General features: G+C 43.6%; 3 protein-coding genes across 4 annotated transcripts; 1 reads left to right on the forward strand and 2 right to left on the reverse strand.

Moving 5' to 3' along the window:
• The first annotated feature begins 6,396 nt into the window (after positions 1–6,396).
• Positions 6,397–7,583, forward strand: LOC5667027 (uncharacterized). 2 transcript variants are annotated; one of them, XM_061648183.1, is made up of 3 exons: positions 6,397–6,809; positions 6,888–7,150; positions 7,271–7,583. In XM_061648183.1, exons 1-3 carry the CDS (start codon positions 6,668–6,670, stop codon positions 7,277–7,279), a joined length of 414 nt encoding a protein of 137 aa, XP_061504167.1. In that variant the 5' UTR covers positions 6,397–6,667; the 3' UTR covers positions 7,280–7,583. The 2 variants fall into 2 exon arrangements, with proteins under 2 accessions (XP_061504167.1, XP_001688091.2); XM_001688039.2 differs by having other exon boundaries at positions 6,888–7,583.
• A 237-nt stretch (positions 7,584–7,820) lies between these two features.
• LOC1270112 (uncharacterized) lies at positions 7,821–8,872 on the reverse strand. The gene is made up of 2 exons (XM_308784.4): positions 8,790–8,872; positions 7,821–8,720 (listed from the first exon to the last, which is right to left on the reverse strand). The coding sequence occupies exons 1-2, from the start codon at positions 8,802–8,804 to the stop codon at positions 8,382–8,384; spliced, it is 354 nt and encodes a 117-aa protein (XP_308784.3). The 5' UTR covers positions 8,805–8,872; the 3' UTR covers positions 7,821–8,381.
• Positions 8,873–14,218: 5,346 nt separating this feature from the next.
• LOC5667029 (uncharacterized) lies at positions 14,219–14,711 on the reverse strand. Its single transcript, XM_001688037.2, has 2 exons — positions 14,638–14,711; positions 14,219–14,570 (listed from the first exon to the last, which is right to left on the reverse strand). The coding sequence occupies exons 1-2, from the start codon at positions 14,644–14,646 to the stop codon at positions 14,262–14,264; spliced, it is 318 nt and encodes a 105-aa protein (XP_001688089.2). The 5' UTR covers positions 14,647–14,711; the 3' UTR covers positions 14,219–14,261.
• Between the last annotated feature and the right edge of the window lie 1,511 nt (positions 14,712–16,222).

Consider the following 16,222-nt stretch of genomic DNA (forward strand, 5'->3'; position numbering starts at 1 on the left):
TTACAAAAAAATCAATTTATTCATTACATACACTTCCTTTTAACTCGCTATAACCTTGCCTATTGCGTTCACTGCACTTTATTGCATAGTGCATTACCCTGCACACACCGATCAATGCCACCCTCTGCACCCTACAGATTGCATCCTCGCCTTCCACGCGGGTCCTCGTTGCCTACGCTTCCCATTATCTTTCCCATTCCACGGACGCATTCCACGGACAAGGATGATCGTTTTCAATGCCAACAGTTCCGGTCCCGCACAATGCAGCCCGAAACCGGTTTCGGTACGGTCAGCATGCTTTCAATCTTCACTATAAACTCACGTCTTTCAAAATCCAATGGAAAAGGAAACACTCATGAGATCAGCTAGTGGATAAAAGAGTGCAGCAGTTTTGGGGCAGGTGGGCCAAATCTCGAACTTTAAACGTGTCTAGTGCGTCTCTCTAGTTCTGGTGGCTGAGTTATGAAGCATATTTCGTAATGGGCTTTACGATACTAGTGAAGCGGTTCGTTATGAAACGGAGCAAACACAACATGTTCGTGCGGGCTAGTAAAACCATCTAACTTCGGTCGGTGGTTTCACTTCAATTGGACACCGTTTCGTTTTCACATTCACTTAAAACCTGCCAACAGCAGTAGCGGTGGTGTTGGCTTCATATCACCTGCTTACCCGGTCGCATACCTTAACAGCTAATAAAATTGTCTACCTTTTCTTCTTACACTAGCTATGCAACGCACACGCTATCTATCATAATACCTATTGGGTTTCGACTCTCACACCAGCCTGTATCACTTGCCGGGCAGTGTACTGTAGTAGCAAGCGAAGGACACAGGACACTTTGAAATCACAGCCAATCCGCGACCGGAGAACGAAAATCGTATCGACAAAAAAAAGTGATCGTAATATCGATTTCATGTGCGTGTTATGTGAACAGTGTGTCAACGAACCACCTCGGTTCCTTCCATATTTAAATATAGGTCAATTTGGGACAGGTGGTAGCTGGTTCCTGCCTATTTGATGCTTTAATCGCACGATCAATTAGAGATACGCTGCACGTACAAAACGCCGGCCACGATACGATACGCAACACCATTTGCGCGCGTTTGTGTGTGTGTGTGTGCATTGAGGGGGAGGTTGGGAAATTGCATCATAAAACTAACTAAACCGTACATCATAAAGAAAGGCACAAAGCAAAACAATGGTGACAGCAGCTGATCCAAAGGGGGAAAGTTTGCACCGCGCGCCTTCCTGTTGGTTCACGTTCATTGCTGTACGCGCAAGCGGTGATTGCGGACGCAACGGGGCTTAGCAAGCGCCGGCACTGCCGGACAGGATGGCCTTCACGATGATCATGCAGATGCGCTTGAGGCGTTGCGCTTCCTCGCCCTGCTCGAGCCGTTCGCGCAGCGGGAGCGTTAGAAACTTAACGATCTGCACCAGATAGATGAAGAACACCAGTGTCACGAACTGTTTTGGAGAGGGGGGGGGGGGGGGGGAGAGAAGTGATTGAGAGCGAGAGAGAGAGCGTAAAAATGAGTAAAATATTGCCACATTCACGATTCACAGCACACAGAGACTCACAAAACTTTTTCACCAGCAAATCGAACGAAGCGTCCACGATTGCATCGGCTGCATCGAACCCGGCGGCTGCGGACCGGTTGGACAACGCGAGCAGGCTGCTGTCGGCCTCGGCCAACCCGAGCGGCATCTTGGTTGCGTTCACCAGCCCGTCTATCACGGTGACCATGATCTGCCAATTGGAATTGCCCCCAAAAAACATTAAACGTACCAGAAATGATACATATTTTAGTACTTTTCTTCATTGAAGAATACATAATCGTTCACCAATTTGCCACTCACGGAACAAGCATCACTGGTACACATGTTGGGATGGGATTTGGTTTGCTCCTGTCTCCTGTCACTATTACTCACGATCACGAGAGCACGATCACGGCAAGAACGACCACGCGGCAAACGGTCGATCTGCGAAGAACTAACGCCACGAACTGACACGATAGTGAACCGCGAAAATGCGCAACACCGATCGATGCGCATTCGCTGTACGCCGACTCGTGCCTTCTCGCTCTCCTTCTCACTACACAGCCGTCACTCTGTTTCACTTTTATTTCGCGTGATAGATTTCTAAAGCGACCTTGACGGATTGGTGGTGACTGTTAGCGCGCCAAACGGGAGGGAAACACGTCGTGTGGTGTTTGTAACGAGTAGCGTTTGCGTGTGTTGAGCAGAGACGAGAAAGAGGGAGAGCAAAAGTGATACATCACTAGCTGGACGTTCAAATGCGATATGACGCACACAGACACACGGACACTCTGTTTGTGGAGGTGACTAATGCGCTCAGCTTAGTAGGCGCTGTGTGTGGAGCGTACTAGTAGAAGTGAGGAAAGAGAGAGAGACAGTAACAACGTTGACTAGCAACGGTACGAAGAGGGAGCGAGCACGCAAGCTAGCGTAACAGCTGATGGATTGTGTGTACACAGCGTGTACACAACTACCACACTGCGACTGCAATCGGGTGCATTCTTGCATCGGAGAGGCAAAGAGGAGGCGCGTGAGGCTGGTTTTAATTCCCCACTCCCCACCGGTTTTTAATGGTGGGAGTGTAGATCATGCTTGTTAGCACGCTGTTACGCTGTTGCGACATCGATTGCAAACGCATTAGTACCTGCGCTAATACGAAAGATATTCTTGCCCGCGAGCACGATGGGCAACAAGCGACGAACCTTTTTTTTTGTTTTAGATTGACGTCAAGCGGGTTTGTCTGGGTGGTTTTAACGAGAGGGTATGCAAGCTTGCACCAATACGTAAAGCACAGGATTTGGGACACGAGCTTTGATCGATCGGTTTGTTAAGGGGATTTTGTGTGTTGTTAATCAGTGGTACGGAATCGACTTAGCGTGAGCCTTCTCTTCTGTGACTGCAAGTGCGAGACAGAAGATATTTTAAAAATGAAAAAAGAATATTAGAGATATACTGTTTTGGGCCATAAGAGAAGGGAATCGGATCCATCAGCTCTACCGTCTCAAAGCAATGTTGACGCCTTTTGCTCCAAAGACACGCTCCCCGAAGCACTGAAGCATTTAAATCTAAAAACGTCATAAAATACACCAAAAAAAAACTCCAAAATTTGCAAACTTTCTGCTACGGAAATGAACGCTTTATCAATCGTTTCGTATTGCATAATATATACTCTTCGCAGACCCGCACTCCAACCCCTTCCCAAGGGTCCTGCTCGGACGTCTCGATCCATTCGCCGTGAAGGTGTGAAACACCTAACCGCTTATAGTGTGTTTGCCATTTTCCACCGTCTGCCTTTTCTCCCCCTTCTTTCTTGTGCACTGAACACTGAGCTTCAAGCGAATGAATGAAGATCACTCGGTATTGTACCACGATCGAATTGTGATAATCGTTCGTAGCTACCCCCGGGGGGTGTATTTGTTTCTTTGCCTTTTTTGTTTTGTTCATTAAAATGTTGCCATCCTCTCGCCATGCTACACACCCATACCGATTCGGTCCCATGCTTGGATGGGTGAGCGTAATGCAGTCTTGCCGAGTGCGTAATTTGCCGTATACATTAGCCGGTTGGGGTTTTTTGTTGTGAATTTATTTGCACACAAAAAGGGGGAGAACAACATTGTTTGAAGGTCACCATAGAACTGTTGCACGTTCGAGAATACGACGATGGACGTTTCGAATGTTTAAAGACAGTCGATACATTCTCAGACGAGGTTGGTAAATAACGATAATAGGTTAGATATTATTCACCACCTCATGAATAAGTCGATCACCTCGAACTGACAGCTTCCTAACTGCTGAGATTTCGTAATACCCAGGCCGGAAGATCCGCTTTCGACTGTAGGTGTCCTCTGTCAGTCGTATCTTCTGTGTCGGCTGCATCCTTCAATGGGGAGCGAATTTGGAAGAAAAATATGTCTTTTGAATTTTAATACATTTCCGAAGCATCACGCGTGTGTCCTTGGCCATTCGATCCTTGTCTAATGACATCCTGCTTTTGAGGGAGGGTGGAGTTTGATTAACGCAAACCTACAAGATACTTCCATATCTATTTTTATCCACAAATCTCAAACTCTCTGATGGAAACGGTTATTGCTGATGGCATCACGCATCATTTCGTCCACACGTCTTATTGGCCCACCGACTGACCAGCTGCTCATCTTTCCCGCCATGCATCTAAAGAATAGCTCAAAGAAGAAACCACCACAAAACATAAACACATATGGAAATGAGCCTCATCACAATGTCAACTCCGATAGCCCTTAAACTAGGCCACGTTAAATCGTCCACTGGGTGCATCAACGGCTTATTTCAAGGTCCACCCGAGCTCCCACCCAGGGAAGCTCCCACCGCCAAGGACAAGTTGTGCCACACTCACACGTACGGGGATTGTACAATCCAAGCAAGGAATAAATTATGCTACACGAACCAGATTATTGAACGACAACCATCACGATGCGCGGAAAGATCGAGAGGCTAAGCAGTTGCTGTTGAAGAGCACACTCGTGTGATCGTCTCCATCGGACGAGGACGCTGCCACCTTCGGGTTCAACCAACTCACACGCAGTTGACACGCGGCGGATTGCATTAGATACGCCGAAAAGCGTATCGAATGTATGCAAACTCACCTGGGGCCGACACACAAACTAGTTTCGCTCTCCCACATGAGCCGAGGCCTAATCTCGTTATGGCGCAGTGTCATCCGAATGGCGTCAGGCGTGCGGTCATTGGAACGAACCCACCACCGAAGATGCACATTTTTGGTGGGGTGATAGTTAATTTGATAAATTTCCATTCCTCCCCACTGTTGCTCATTCAGCCACACTCAGGCCCGATCGACCTCCGCTATTGCCGAAAGCTGCCAATCCACACGACAATACTGTAATTTTATAACAACCCGTTGAATGACCCCATCATAAGCACGGTTGTCCTCCGTGTCCGAGTCGGTAATTTTCCAAACAAAGTTCCGATTTATCAGATACCTTCAATCTAACCGCCGCTCACGGTCTACACGATCGGGCAACGCTGCCAACACGGTGCACGCTGCACCGTGTTTGGGTAACATTGGACCATCATCTTCACCCTTCAAGCGGTAACAACAGCAACAGTAACACACAAACAACACCGAGCCTGAGTGCTCTCCAATGCAATCATTATTAGTACGCCGGCAAGCCTGCCAATTAGCCGCAGCTTGCGGAGCACCTGCCAAAAGGTGTCGGGATGGGTTGCTTGCGCCACCCAAGCCTCGCCAAGCCAAGACTCCGAACCAGGTTAAGCATCCTTCTAGCCGCTTCTGAAAGGTGCGGTCCTCGAGCCGATTGCTTAATGCATTGGCCTCTTCATCAGAATGCAACAACAGCTCTTTGAACGGTAACCTGGCTTGGGGGGGGGGGGGGGGGAGATTTTGGCAAATGATTACAAAGGGTGACGAGCACGTGCCTTCGGCCCACATCAAAAAGGGCAACAACAGCGCGCTCTGGCACGTTTCGGTGACGGCAAGGTCGACTAATGGAGGAATTTACGATACCAATTCCTTTTTTCTTTTTTTCTTTTTTTTTGTATAGAGTTTGACATTTGACCGCTAAAGTTATACAAGCGTCAGAGCATCCTAGGATTATGTTTGTACACAACTGTCAAAATCCAATAAGACGAAGACAATCAAATCCAATATGACGTAGGCAATTAGGAGTGAAAAATGTAACTAGGTTGATGACTATTTCACTAACGCACGCTTTCTGATTTAATACGTAAAACCCCCTCAATGTCGATATCGGGCGCTTGTTATGTCTCCATCTGCTTGAAATCAAACGCAACACTAATAGGCCATCAGCTTGTAGATGTCTCTATGTAGATCAATAGACGTGAGTGATCAATTCGAGTTCATTAAGGTGTTCTGAAACCTTTACTAAATTGTACTTATTACACCTTGAACAGAATTTACTTTGAAATGACCTTGGACTCCGCAAGAACTAAAGATCCCCATCTCCCATCTCTAACGACACATGATCCCAAACGTAACCTTCGGCGCCAACGCTTCCTTGTTTCAAATTCGTCCTAGTTGAATGGCCAAAATCGAATTAGTGACTGACCGAATAATCTATTTCGCGACAGCCCCCCCCACCGTCGTCCCATCGTTTTCGGCAACCGGCAAAACCGTTGCCACTTAACCCCACTCCTTCCAAGCCCGAAAACTCCAATGCACTCTTCACTCTAGCGTTGATCACTGGGCGTTGAGGGCGCAACACAAACAAACAAACAAACAAACCCAACATCAACAAGCGCTTTGAAGGATCCTCGAAATGTGGGCAACGGCCAGGGCGCGCGATAAGATGCGATGCTGCATCGGTGTCGTCGTATAAAAAGCGTTCATTGATGTCCAACCCGGGTCAGTCGTCGGTAGCATTGGGCACGAGCGGTGTTTTGCGGTGATATATGTGAGCAAGCATTAGGCGTATTAGGCGTCATCAACAGTGGTTTGAGCATTTTGCTGGTGGTTGAGGCAGCCGAATTGGGAGCAGTGAATAAATCGGATTAGCATAAGCAATAAAAGTGCCACCAGTGTCGTCGGTTCGGAGTGAGTGAAGGACATTGTTGTGTTTTGCTGCGAAAAAAAAACCCCATAAACTCCAGGAAAATGAAACTGTTCGGAAGTAGCAGCACGTTGCTGGTGATGCTGATCATTGGATTGGTGTGGAGTGAACAGCTGGAGGAGCAGGACAGCGACACCAACGATCTGGAAACGGCAGAATCGGCCTTCCACATCGACCCAAAGACGGGTATGTGGTGCAGAAAAAGGGAAGAAAGAAGCTGGAACTTAAATCCTTACACTTTCCTACACATTTTCTCTCTGGCAGTGATTTTCACCGGGCTGGCCGGTATCGGGGCACTGGTGGTGAAGGGCTTGGCGCTGGGCATTGGTGGCGGTAAGCTGCTTCTGCTGGCCAAACATGCCGGCAACTCGCACAGCAGCTCCGGCTGGGACGATTCCTCCAAGTCGTACTCATCGCACCCGTCCTACCCGACGTACAAGTCGTACTCGAGCAGCTACTCGTCCTCGTACGAGGCGAAACCAACGTCGTACACTGGCAGCCTGAAGGTGTCCGGTTCGCTGACGCCGGTGAGTTCCAAATCTTCGTCCGACTCGTCGAGCTCGTCCACGGCCGCACCGACCAAGACGAGCCTCTCGCTTGACGATGGTGATGATGCACTGCCTGAAAACTGAGTTTCAAAATTTCAGGTTCATTAGCAGCGGGCTGGCTGGCTACTGCCTGGCGAACGGCGTTGTTGAGGCTGAGAGTATCTCCTTTTTTTGGCGAACGTTGTGAGCAAAATTCTGGACAGATCAGGGCGTGGAAAGAATAGGGGGGGGAAGGCGATGCAAGGCAGGCGTTACAAAAGCCTAAACCAAACTAAATCTGCTTTGTTTAGTAGTGCCTATTTGTCTAAGGTTTACTATTTTCTGGGGAATATACACCTATTTATAAGCTTTCATCGATCATATTGTGATACTTTGCTCATCTGATTAAACCGGTTTCCATTGTATTAAGCAATGCTAGATGGTTTAGCTTTCTTTCAAACGAGATCCGAAAAGTAGGCTTTGTGCTTGACCTTCACAATCGTTCCACCGCATTGGGACAAAATGACAAAATATCGGACCACGATTCCTAGCGTCAACCGTAGCAGAACGAAACTGAAGGTGGAGCATGGTGGATACTCACTGTGGCCTGGCGAGGTGAAGGTTAAGTTCACACGTTCAAAGTTTGTGCAGTAAATTAACGCCGTGAAAATTGCATCAGTGACTATTTATTAGTAACGCACCCTAATAGATCTACACGGTCCAGTGGTTCCGCTAGCTTCTCTCTGCTAACTGTGCTACCGCATGATTCACTTCCAATGGCACACCCGCGTGGCACGTGTTTATTTTCTGTCGGTTTTTTTATGGGGGATCGATGCACACGTGGTTTTATTGACCACTCTCGGTGAACCTACACGATCTACGAAAGGTGATCTTCAATCCGTACAGAAGGGGAAATAATTTAGGAAAAACGAAATCGAAGTAATCATTGCCATCAGGCAGGGCTACTAGCTTTTTGCTCGTTCCATAAACGATTTGCTTCGCTCGTTCGCTTGCTTGATTTGTTCTGCAACAGTTCCGTGTCTCCAAATACAAAGGAGAGGGTAATCTAACTTATTTTTTGCTCTATAAACACACATTGTGCAATACACGTTCTGAATGACGCATTTGTGATTTGGTGGTTTGTTTCGTTTAATAACATTTCAACTGCCATTAGATTGTTCGTCGTTTGTGCGCTCCAAAATCCATTCGAAACGAAACCCATTTCCGCAAATCAATAATACCACCAGTTGTGGTAGTAGTAGTACGGTCTGTACCAACGATACCGTGGGTAGTAGGAGTAGTATACGCCCGGGTGGTACACCGGCCGATAGTAGCTGTACGTGTACGCAGCTGACTGCTGCAAATCTTCGTCGGACATTGGCATGCTTTCCCGCTGCGTGATGGGGCTGGTTTCGCGCAGTATCTTGACCGGTGGTTGGGGCGGCGTATTGTAGATCGGCGGTATTGGGTCCTTTTCTGTCTCGGCCAACTGTGTCTGCTGTTCGATCGGCTGCTCGAGAGTGGCACTGCACGCGATGGTCAGCAGATAAATTAAGATAAAGAGATGATGCTGGAATGAAAGAACCGGGGACATTACAAGGAAATAGTTTTACTTTTCACAGGGTTTTTTGAGCCTTACCATTGCTTGGACCATTTTGGATGGATGTCACCTGTGTTAGAGCACTGCAAACTTCCAACTGTAACTGATCAGGGGTATTGGAGAGCAGAATTTATGTAGTTCGATGTAGCATATTGTTACTTGCGGTTGTACACATTGTCTCAATAGGACGTCGGCAAAATAAAGCACACGGAAACAATTGACTATTGTATGCTTGCGGGATAATTGTCACGTGGAGGCGGGTTGATATGTTAAAGATTCCCTGTGAGCGATACGGTTTGTTGACAATGAGCGATCGTCAGATTTGAGGTCTGAGGTTATAAATAGTCACTAAAACGGTCATTCGTGCTGATCGAAATAGATGACTGAATCAATTTTCAGAAATTACAATTTTAAAGCTTATAAAATATATAACCGATATAAAAATCGTAGATGCTGATAAACAATAATACTAAACGTAATGAAATAATACTAAAGTAAACGTTTCTTCATAGCATGGAATGAACATTTGTCTGCGTGGGCTCATAATATAACTCTGAAGACTACATAGCACAGTATAATCGCGTAGATTGTTACGACAAAACAATAAATTGTATGATTCTTCAAGCTGATTTTTTTTAACTTATTTTCATGTGCTATTCCAAATTCATTAGTATTTTGTTTTTACAATCTTAAAACCCCTGCAGCACCGTTCGTATAGATTCGATGTTCTACGTTTTATGTTATCCCCCTAAAAGTAGGCAACCCGCAATGCCAATACTGGACGTGGAGCAAAATGTTCGCTCATCCATCCGTTAATTTATTCATTTATGCACATGTTTCATTCATACTGTCCGGTCTGCGTACGATCGGGACTTAGAAATTGATTTTTAATTTCAATTTACAAAATATACTAAAGCTTTCCCCGAATAAAGTGCTTTACCAACACATTGATTTCTTCTTAAAAGTCCCTTGAATTTCTTGCTGTATATTTTAAATCTGTTAGCAGATTACAGCCCCATTGAAAATAATTCATACATCTTAGCTCTTATCAAAATTAGAAAAAAACTGTAAAACCTCTTAAAAGGTATAATGAAAACACATCTCTCGGCATGCCCTGAACTTCCCGGTAGATAAACCATTGATCTTCTCCATCGTGATTCATGGGTAACGTTAATATCCCGTTATAAGAAGAAATTTGCGATTTAAAATTAGAGTGTCGTCTAACAATAATAATCCTTTTAATAAAACATTACTTCGAGCAATGAATTAGTGCATCTGTTTGTGCTGAATGTGATTATCGCAGATTACGCTACCAGACGGCAGCCAGCCCATAAGACGCTTTCCCGTTTTGTTGACATTCTAAACCTCTCCAACGTCTCCATCAACCATTGGAGGGCGCGTCTACGAAGAACTGTCTCCGTGTCTGCGAACTCGTCGCGCTCAGATCGTTTTGCATAAATCTGCATGATAGATGCTTGGCCGCTTTACCGCAGCACAGCTCTTTCATCTAAAAAAAGGAAATTTATGGACGCTACCTAATTCTGGCCAGCTACTAGTGGAATGGCCTTTTACAACCGATAATCTTAATGATTGATTCACGAACGTGTGACATTTAGTGCGATCTGGTTTGTTTTTGTAAAGGGCTTGCTTTACGCTAATAGAGATCAATTCAGTGGCAATTTGTCACAATTTACATCAACCCGTTTAGAGGACGATCGCCTGCCTCAATCCCATAAATTATATCATCCCTAAAAGCCAGCATGATGCTTTGCCAAAACTCACGCAAACTTTGCGCGATCGCAGGGCACTAACCCCGTTCGTGCCTGCTAGGACGTATAAATTCCACGCGCTCAAACCCTCCGTGCGCTCTGCTACTGCTGCACAAACCAATCTGAAATCATAATCTGCCCTCGCATTCGCATTTGCGTCACTAAACCAGTTTTACACGCGGAGTGGCAGTAGAATGGCAGAATGTTGTAAAAATCGACCTAAAAGCCCCAAAAATATTTACACCTTTACCCACACGGAACACCCTTCGAAGCGTACTAAACCCGTCCTACCTTCATGCACACACGCACCGGTCCATGTGTATCGATCGGCGAGTGTTTAATTTTCCTCCTTTGCTTTCGTGCACAAAAGGGTGCTTTGGTGGAGGGAATGGGATGAGCAACAAAGCAACAGGGACGCTTCGATTCCGAAAGGGACCTTTCGCGGGGGGAGTGGGGGCAAGCCATATCCATGAAATTAACGACATCTTTTATTTTGATTGTGGCCCGCTGGCGAAGAATGCAACGCTTGTTTGGGCCCCTTTTTTGGCCGTTTCCCTTCGCTTCCGATGGCGTGCCACCCACTTGTGCCGGCCTTTTGCTGGTCCGTGGTTTCCCTGTAAAGTTCGGGATTGTTTACTCCAAAGATCGGGTCTTTTGACGTCAATCGATGGCCTGTAGCCAACTTCCCCGGGGACAATATCCATGGTGTTCCAGCTTTGTTTTTGGGGAAGCGGTAGAAAATCGAATCGTGCGAACAGTGTAGGACGCTGCGGCCCGATTATGGGAGAATTTGGAAATGTGGCACCATTTATTTCGGGGAAGTACACACTTTTGCATCTACACGACACAAAAGCGTGATCTTCTTTTTAAGACAGCGATCAAAGACGGGAAGATCGGAGAGAAAAACAAATGCAAAAGAAAGTTCCTTCGTTTCGGACGTTAAACCACACACAACACACAATCAAACATTTCTTTAAAGTGTAACAAAAAAACAGAGCAACCCTTAGACGATCTAAAACACAAAAAAGAACAAACAAAATGGCGTCTGAGAGAAATGGCTACAATATACTATACATGTTTTCCTCTTATGTGCTCTTTAATATAAACGTTGCTTGGTAGTAGTAGTAGTAGTAGTATTAGATGGTGTACATACACCAATACCACCATCTATGTCTCGGGAGTAAATGGTTCACAATGGGAGTCGATCGAGGGAAAAATAGCGACGATAGTTGACCATCCCTGCCGAGGGACGCTCCTCGGTACAGTGTGGAACGGATCGCTTCGAAATGGGAAGGGAAAAATAAGGCAGTTACTGTATGTGTTAGTGTTATGGTGGTAGTGGTTACGAATGTATAACCCTGCGTCTGTACAGCTAATCACTTTTCCTCCAACCATGGGCAGGGTAGCAAGTGTTCTCGAATCTTCTCGATAAATTTATATACATTGCAAAAAGGGGTAATTGAATAAAAAAGGGGAAAAATTCGAATAGTTGTTTAAAAAAATAGAAAATTTACCTTTTTATGCAATACATTGTGTGTAAACACATAAACTTACAAATATTTTTTATACAAAAAAATAGATTATTTACAAATTAAATTTATTAAATTAATTTATCAAAATTACAACCTAAAAGTGATGCAGTTTATTATTTTAGTAAGAAAATGTTTCTTATCTCTTATCCATTTCCATAAATTTATCTTTGCTTAATTTGATAAATTCGTCTCAGGTGAAAAGTTCATTACAGATTTGCAGCTCGTGTTTGCATCGTTTCGTGTGCTTTCAGGATAATATAGCTAATATTATTCATTTCTTAAAAACATCTCAAAACTACGAAACAAGACGGCGACAGTTGCTTCAGTGTATTGCATAAGCATTGCTACAAAATCAGTGATCGTGAAGTGTCCCAGCGGTTTATAAAAATTGTATCAAAGTGCACCTGTATTACAGCTTGTAACATTGCTCAGTAAATAGTGATTTAACATAAGAAAATTGGGTTTCTGTATTTATTTATACGGAAAGAAGATTAAAGCACCGTTGCTTTAAAGTTGGTTTATCTTTTCGATTTTTCAGTCCAATTACAATTACAGTGAATAATACTTGAATGCTTACAAAATTGTGGTGAAAAAAGTAACATCCATTTCATTGTGTGATCTTCAAATAAATGGTTGGCGATCGTTACATAAAAGGATCTTTCAAGGGACTCGTAAGCTACATCACGAAAGTGTAATCAACGTGCAAAGCTTTGCAAACATAAAAAAAATCAGCTGTCAAAAAGGGGGAAAATCAAATAAATAATACCCTAGAAGTTAAATTAGCTTTCGTTATAACGTTTTTTCTCAACGCATTCAAAAGAGGGTATATAATTATAGCTTTGAAGATTTTATTTCTTTTGCTTACATTTTATGGACACTTTTATGTGGATTGGTTTTCAATAGAAATGTGATATGATTTTTTTTTTTAAACGAGTAGTGTGCAATATTTTACAGATGATCGAATCACGCATTCCCACTTGTTGCGGCTTTACCAGTAGTGACCGTAGTGTCCGTAGTAGTAGCGCGGATAGTAGCTACCGTAGTAGTAGCGGGGATAGTATCGTGGATAGAAGTGGATGTACTTGCGGTACCCAAAGCCAAACGTTTCCGCTTTATCCATGTCGTCCTGGGACGACTCCACTGCATTCTCGATCGCATCATTTTCTTGATCGTTTGCTGAAGCGACGGTGTCTCGTTTAGTTAGTCCATCTTGGTGGGATCGTTCCTCAATGCCACTGGGCAGTGCAGCGACTACCGCGAAAACACAGACCAACATGCAAAGAAGCTGTAATCGTAAAAGAAGAGCAGAAGTTTTATGAATTAGTGTTTTTATTTTATTTTGTATTTCCATCCTTGTACGTACCTTAAACATTGTAATGCGTTTTTTGGGGGTTCGTGCCTAGATTAGAAACTTGATTAAAGGCTTGTTTCGAAAATTGATCCGCTCGGTAAAACAGTTCCAATTTAAATGATGTTCCATGTCCATGTAAGCACCTCCTTTTATACTTCCACAAATTAAAGATAGAACAATGCGTCAACCCATCAGTTGGAACGATTTGACTGCTGCTGACGTCACAGGAAGCACGAGATTTTGTTCTGCTGCGAAACGCTGCCCCAATGCAGCTCACTCGCCTATACTTTAGAATTTTACAGATTTTATGCGTCTTTCCCGTTCGTATCGGTCCCATCGGGGTCATCGGGTTCTAGTTTGGATCGTTAATTGCGGCAAAGGTATCTGAATGTGTGATTTTGGTGTCTTGCCCACCAAAAGTGAGGTACGAATTGCGTCAAACGAACCGTAACCATCGCGTGTGATTTACAGGTATGATTCGAAAAGTTCTCGTTGTGTGTGAGTCTAGCGATCGTATATTATGATCGTTCTGTACGAAACTGTTATGTCTATTGAAAGATAGAAAGTTAAGTGAATAATGTACACATTGAATAAAATGCATCAAATAAAAAAGTGTGCAGGATGCAATCGGTGATAGAGTTTTAAAAACGTTGAAAACAGCAAGTTCCAGCACTGAATCGCGTGGAATCAAAAGGGAGTAAATGAAGGTAAGTACCGTATTGTTTTCTTTTTATTTCTGGACGAGCCATCAAGATTTTTCTTTCACAATTGACTTCCCTTTCAATGATAGAGCCTTAGTTACGCTCTGTATGGATAATAATTTATTATGTGTTATAATGTTGTCGCTCACTACTACAAGCTACCAGTGGTATCCGTAGTAGTAGCTTGGATAGTATCCGTAGTAATAGCTCGGGTAATAGTATGCTGGATACGAGTAGTAATGATGATAACCGAACCCGAACGTCTCCGCCTTGTCCATATCGTCTTCACCAGCAACGGCCGCTCCTTCTTCCTTGGCGTTTTGTGGATTGTTCTGCATTGTTTGATGGAACGGTTGCTGCACATCGCGCTTTAGAACATTTCCCGTAGAGGCTTGTCCTGGTGCTGGCCATTCCGATACACGAGGCATAGCGGAGACGGCTCCGACAACGGTGAACAAGCACAGAAGCTTTTGAGAGATAAATTGTATTTATTATAAATACATTCTATATAGTCGAATATATTACCAGAAGTACCTTAAACATTGTGATTTTGATTTGCAATTGTTGAAAAGCGTTGGAAGCTTGTTATGATTGTGTCACGAGTGTTCGATTGATACTGCATACCGAAAGAAAGGTTCCTGTTTTTATACAGTTGGTGTGAAATTCACAAACAATTGTGGGGAAACCCGTCTTTCGACGTCACAGGACGTTTCAATGTTTCGGGTAACATTATATACATGTCAAAACTTTGCCATCATCGCCAACCATGATCTTCATATGCTTGCATATGATCACCGTGAATGTTTGAAACGCATATTCCACCAAATTTATATGCTCTTTCGACTATGTATTGCTGGCTGCTTGTTGTACCAACACACTATTGTGTGAAAGTATACAGGTGTATTTACATGGGTCGAAATACTTTCCCCTAAACCACTCTGTGTACTATTGTTCGTGTAGGAACATAGACAAAAACACCCCAAACAGACAGAAGGATGACCCGCAAAAACTTGGCAGACATAGTGTTACTCAGTGTTTATCACCCAGGTGAGAGAAACGAAATGGAGCGCATGAAATATCAGAATAAAACCCACAACAAACAAAATTGACTGTAAATTGAATTATATCACGTCAAAAGGTGTGTCATACAACCAAATTTACGCTGTTTGCACACTGATCACACAAAGCCAAATCAAGCAAAAATGTGCAAAAGTCAAAGCACTGTGGATCGTTCAAGTTCAAGATCGTTCAGTGATCTTGAACAGAAAGACCAGATTATTGAAGAAGGTTCGAATATCATTCAAAATAATCAATTTTTGGCAGTTTCATCAATTTCAGGAGCTCCTTAACACAGACGGCTGAAAACTGCCTTAGTATTTGTAATGTTCTGAATTGCAGGCATTTGTATTCCTATTTTAGACTTTTAGAAAGTTGCTCTTAGGATGGTTATAATGCATGTGTTGAATGTTGTTGCGCGCCATATTGTAGCTTACAAAATGCATTCAATCTTTCTTTACGTGATACTCACAACAATATTAGAACTCCGGGTAAGTTGTGCAATAAAATCCACGAACTTTGAAGCAGTATACGTTTTTTTATTTGAATTTTGTACCATTTTATTTCTTTATTCGGAATATTAATTATGCTTTACTAACTACAATATATGACAATAACCATATAAATAATCATGTTTTTTTAAATAGAAGCCAATTCGGTACTTTTGCATCACTTACTGACAAAACACCAGTAAGACTACGATTCCTACTCGTTCGTAATTTCCATATTCTAAATTATTCTTCCAAATTGTTTAAACATACGCGATAATACCGGCCAATCCAGGCTTCCATTTATTAGCATTCCTCATAGCCAGATAGTCAGTCCTTGCAACGGGAGTCGATCTGTCTCTAAACATTTACATTCAACAAATTACCCTTTTTTTTCTTTCCAATGTGTCATTCACCGCATTAATTAAAAAACCATTTTAATCATAAATTATGGTTTAAATTAAGCTTTTTTTATTAAATAAATATCTAATAATAGTATCCATGGTAGAAGCTAGGCTGATAGTAAGCAGGATAACCGTATCCATAGTAGCCAGGGTAGAAACCAGGGTAATAGC

Source organism: Anopheles gambiae, chromosome 2 (assembly GCF_943734735.2).
Source record: "Anopheles gambiae chromosome 2, idAnoGambNW_F1_1, whole genome shotgun sequence".
NCBI lineage: Eukaryota > Metazoa > Arthropoda > Insecta > Diptera > Culicidae > Anopheles > Anopheles gambiae.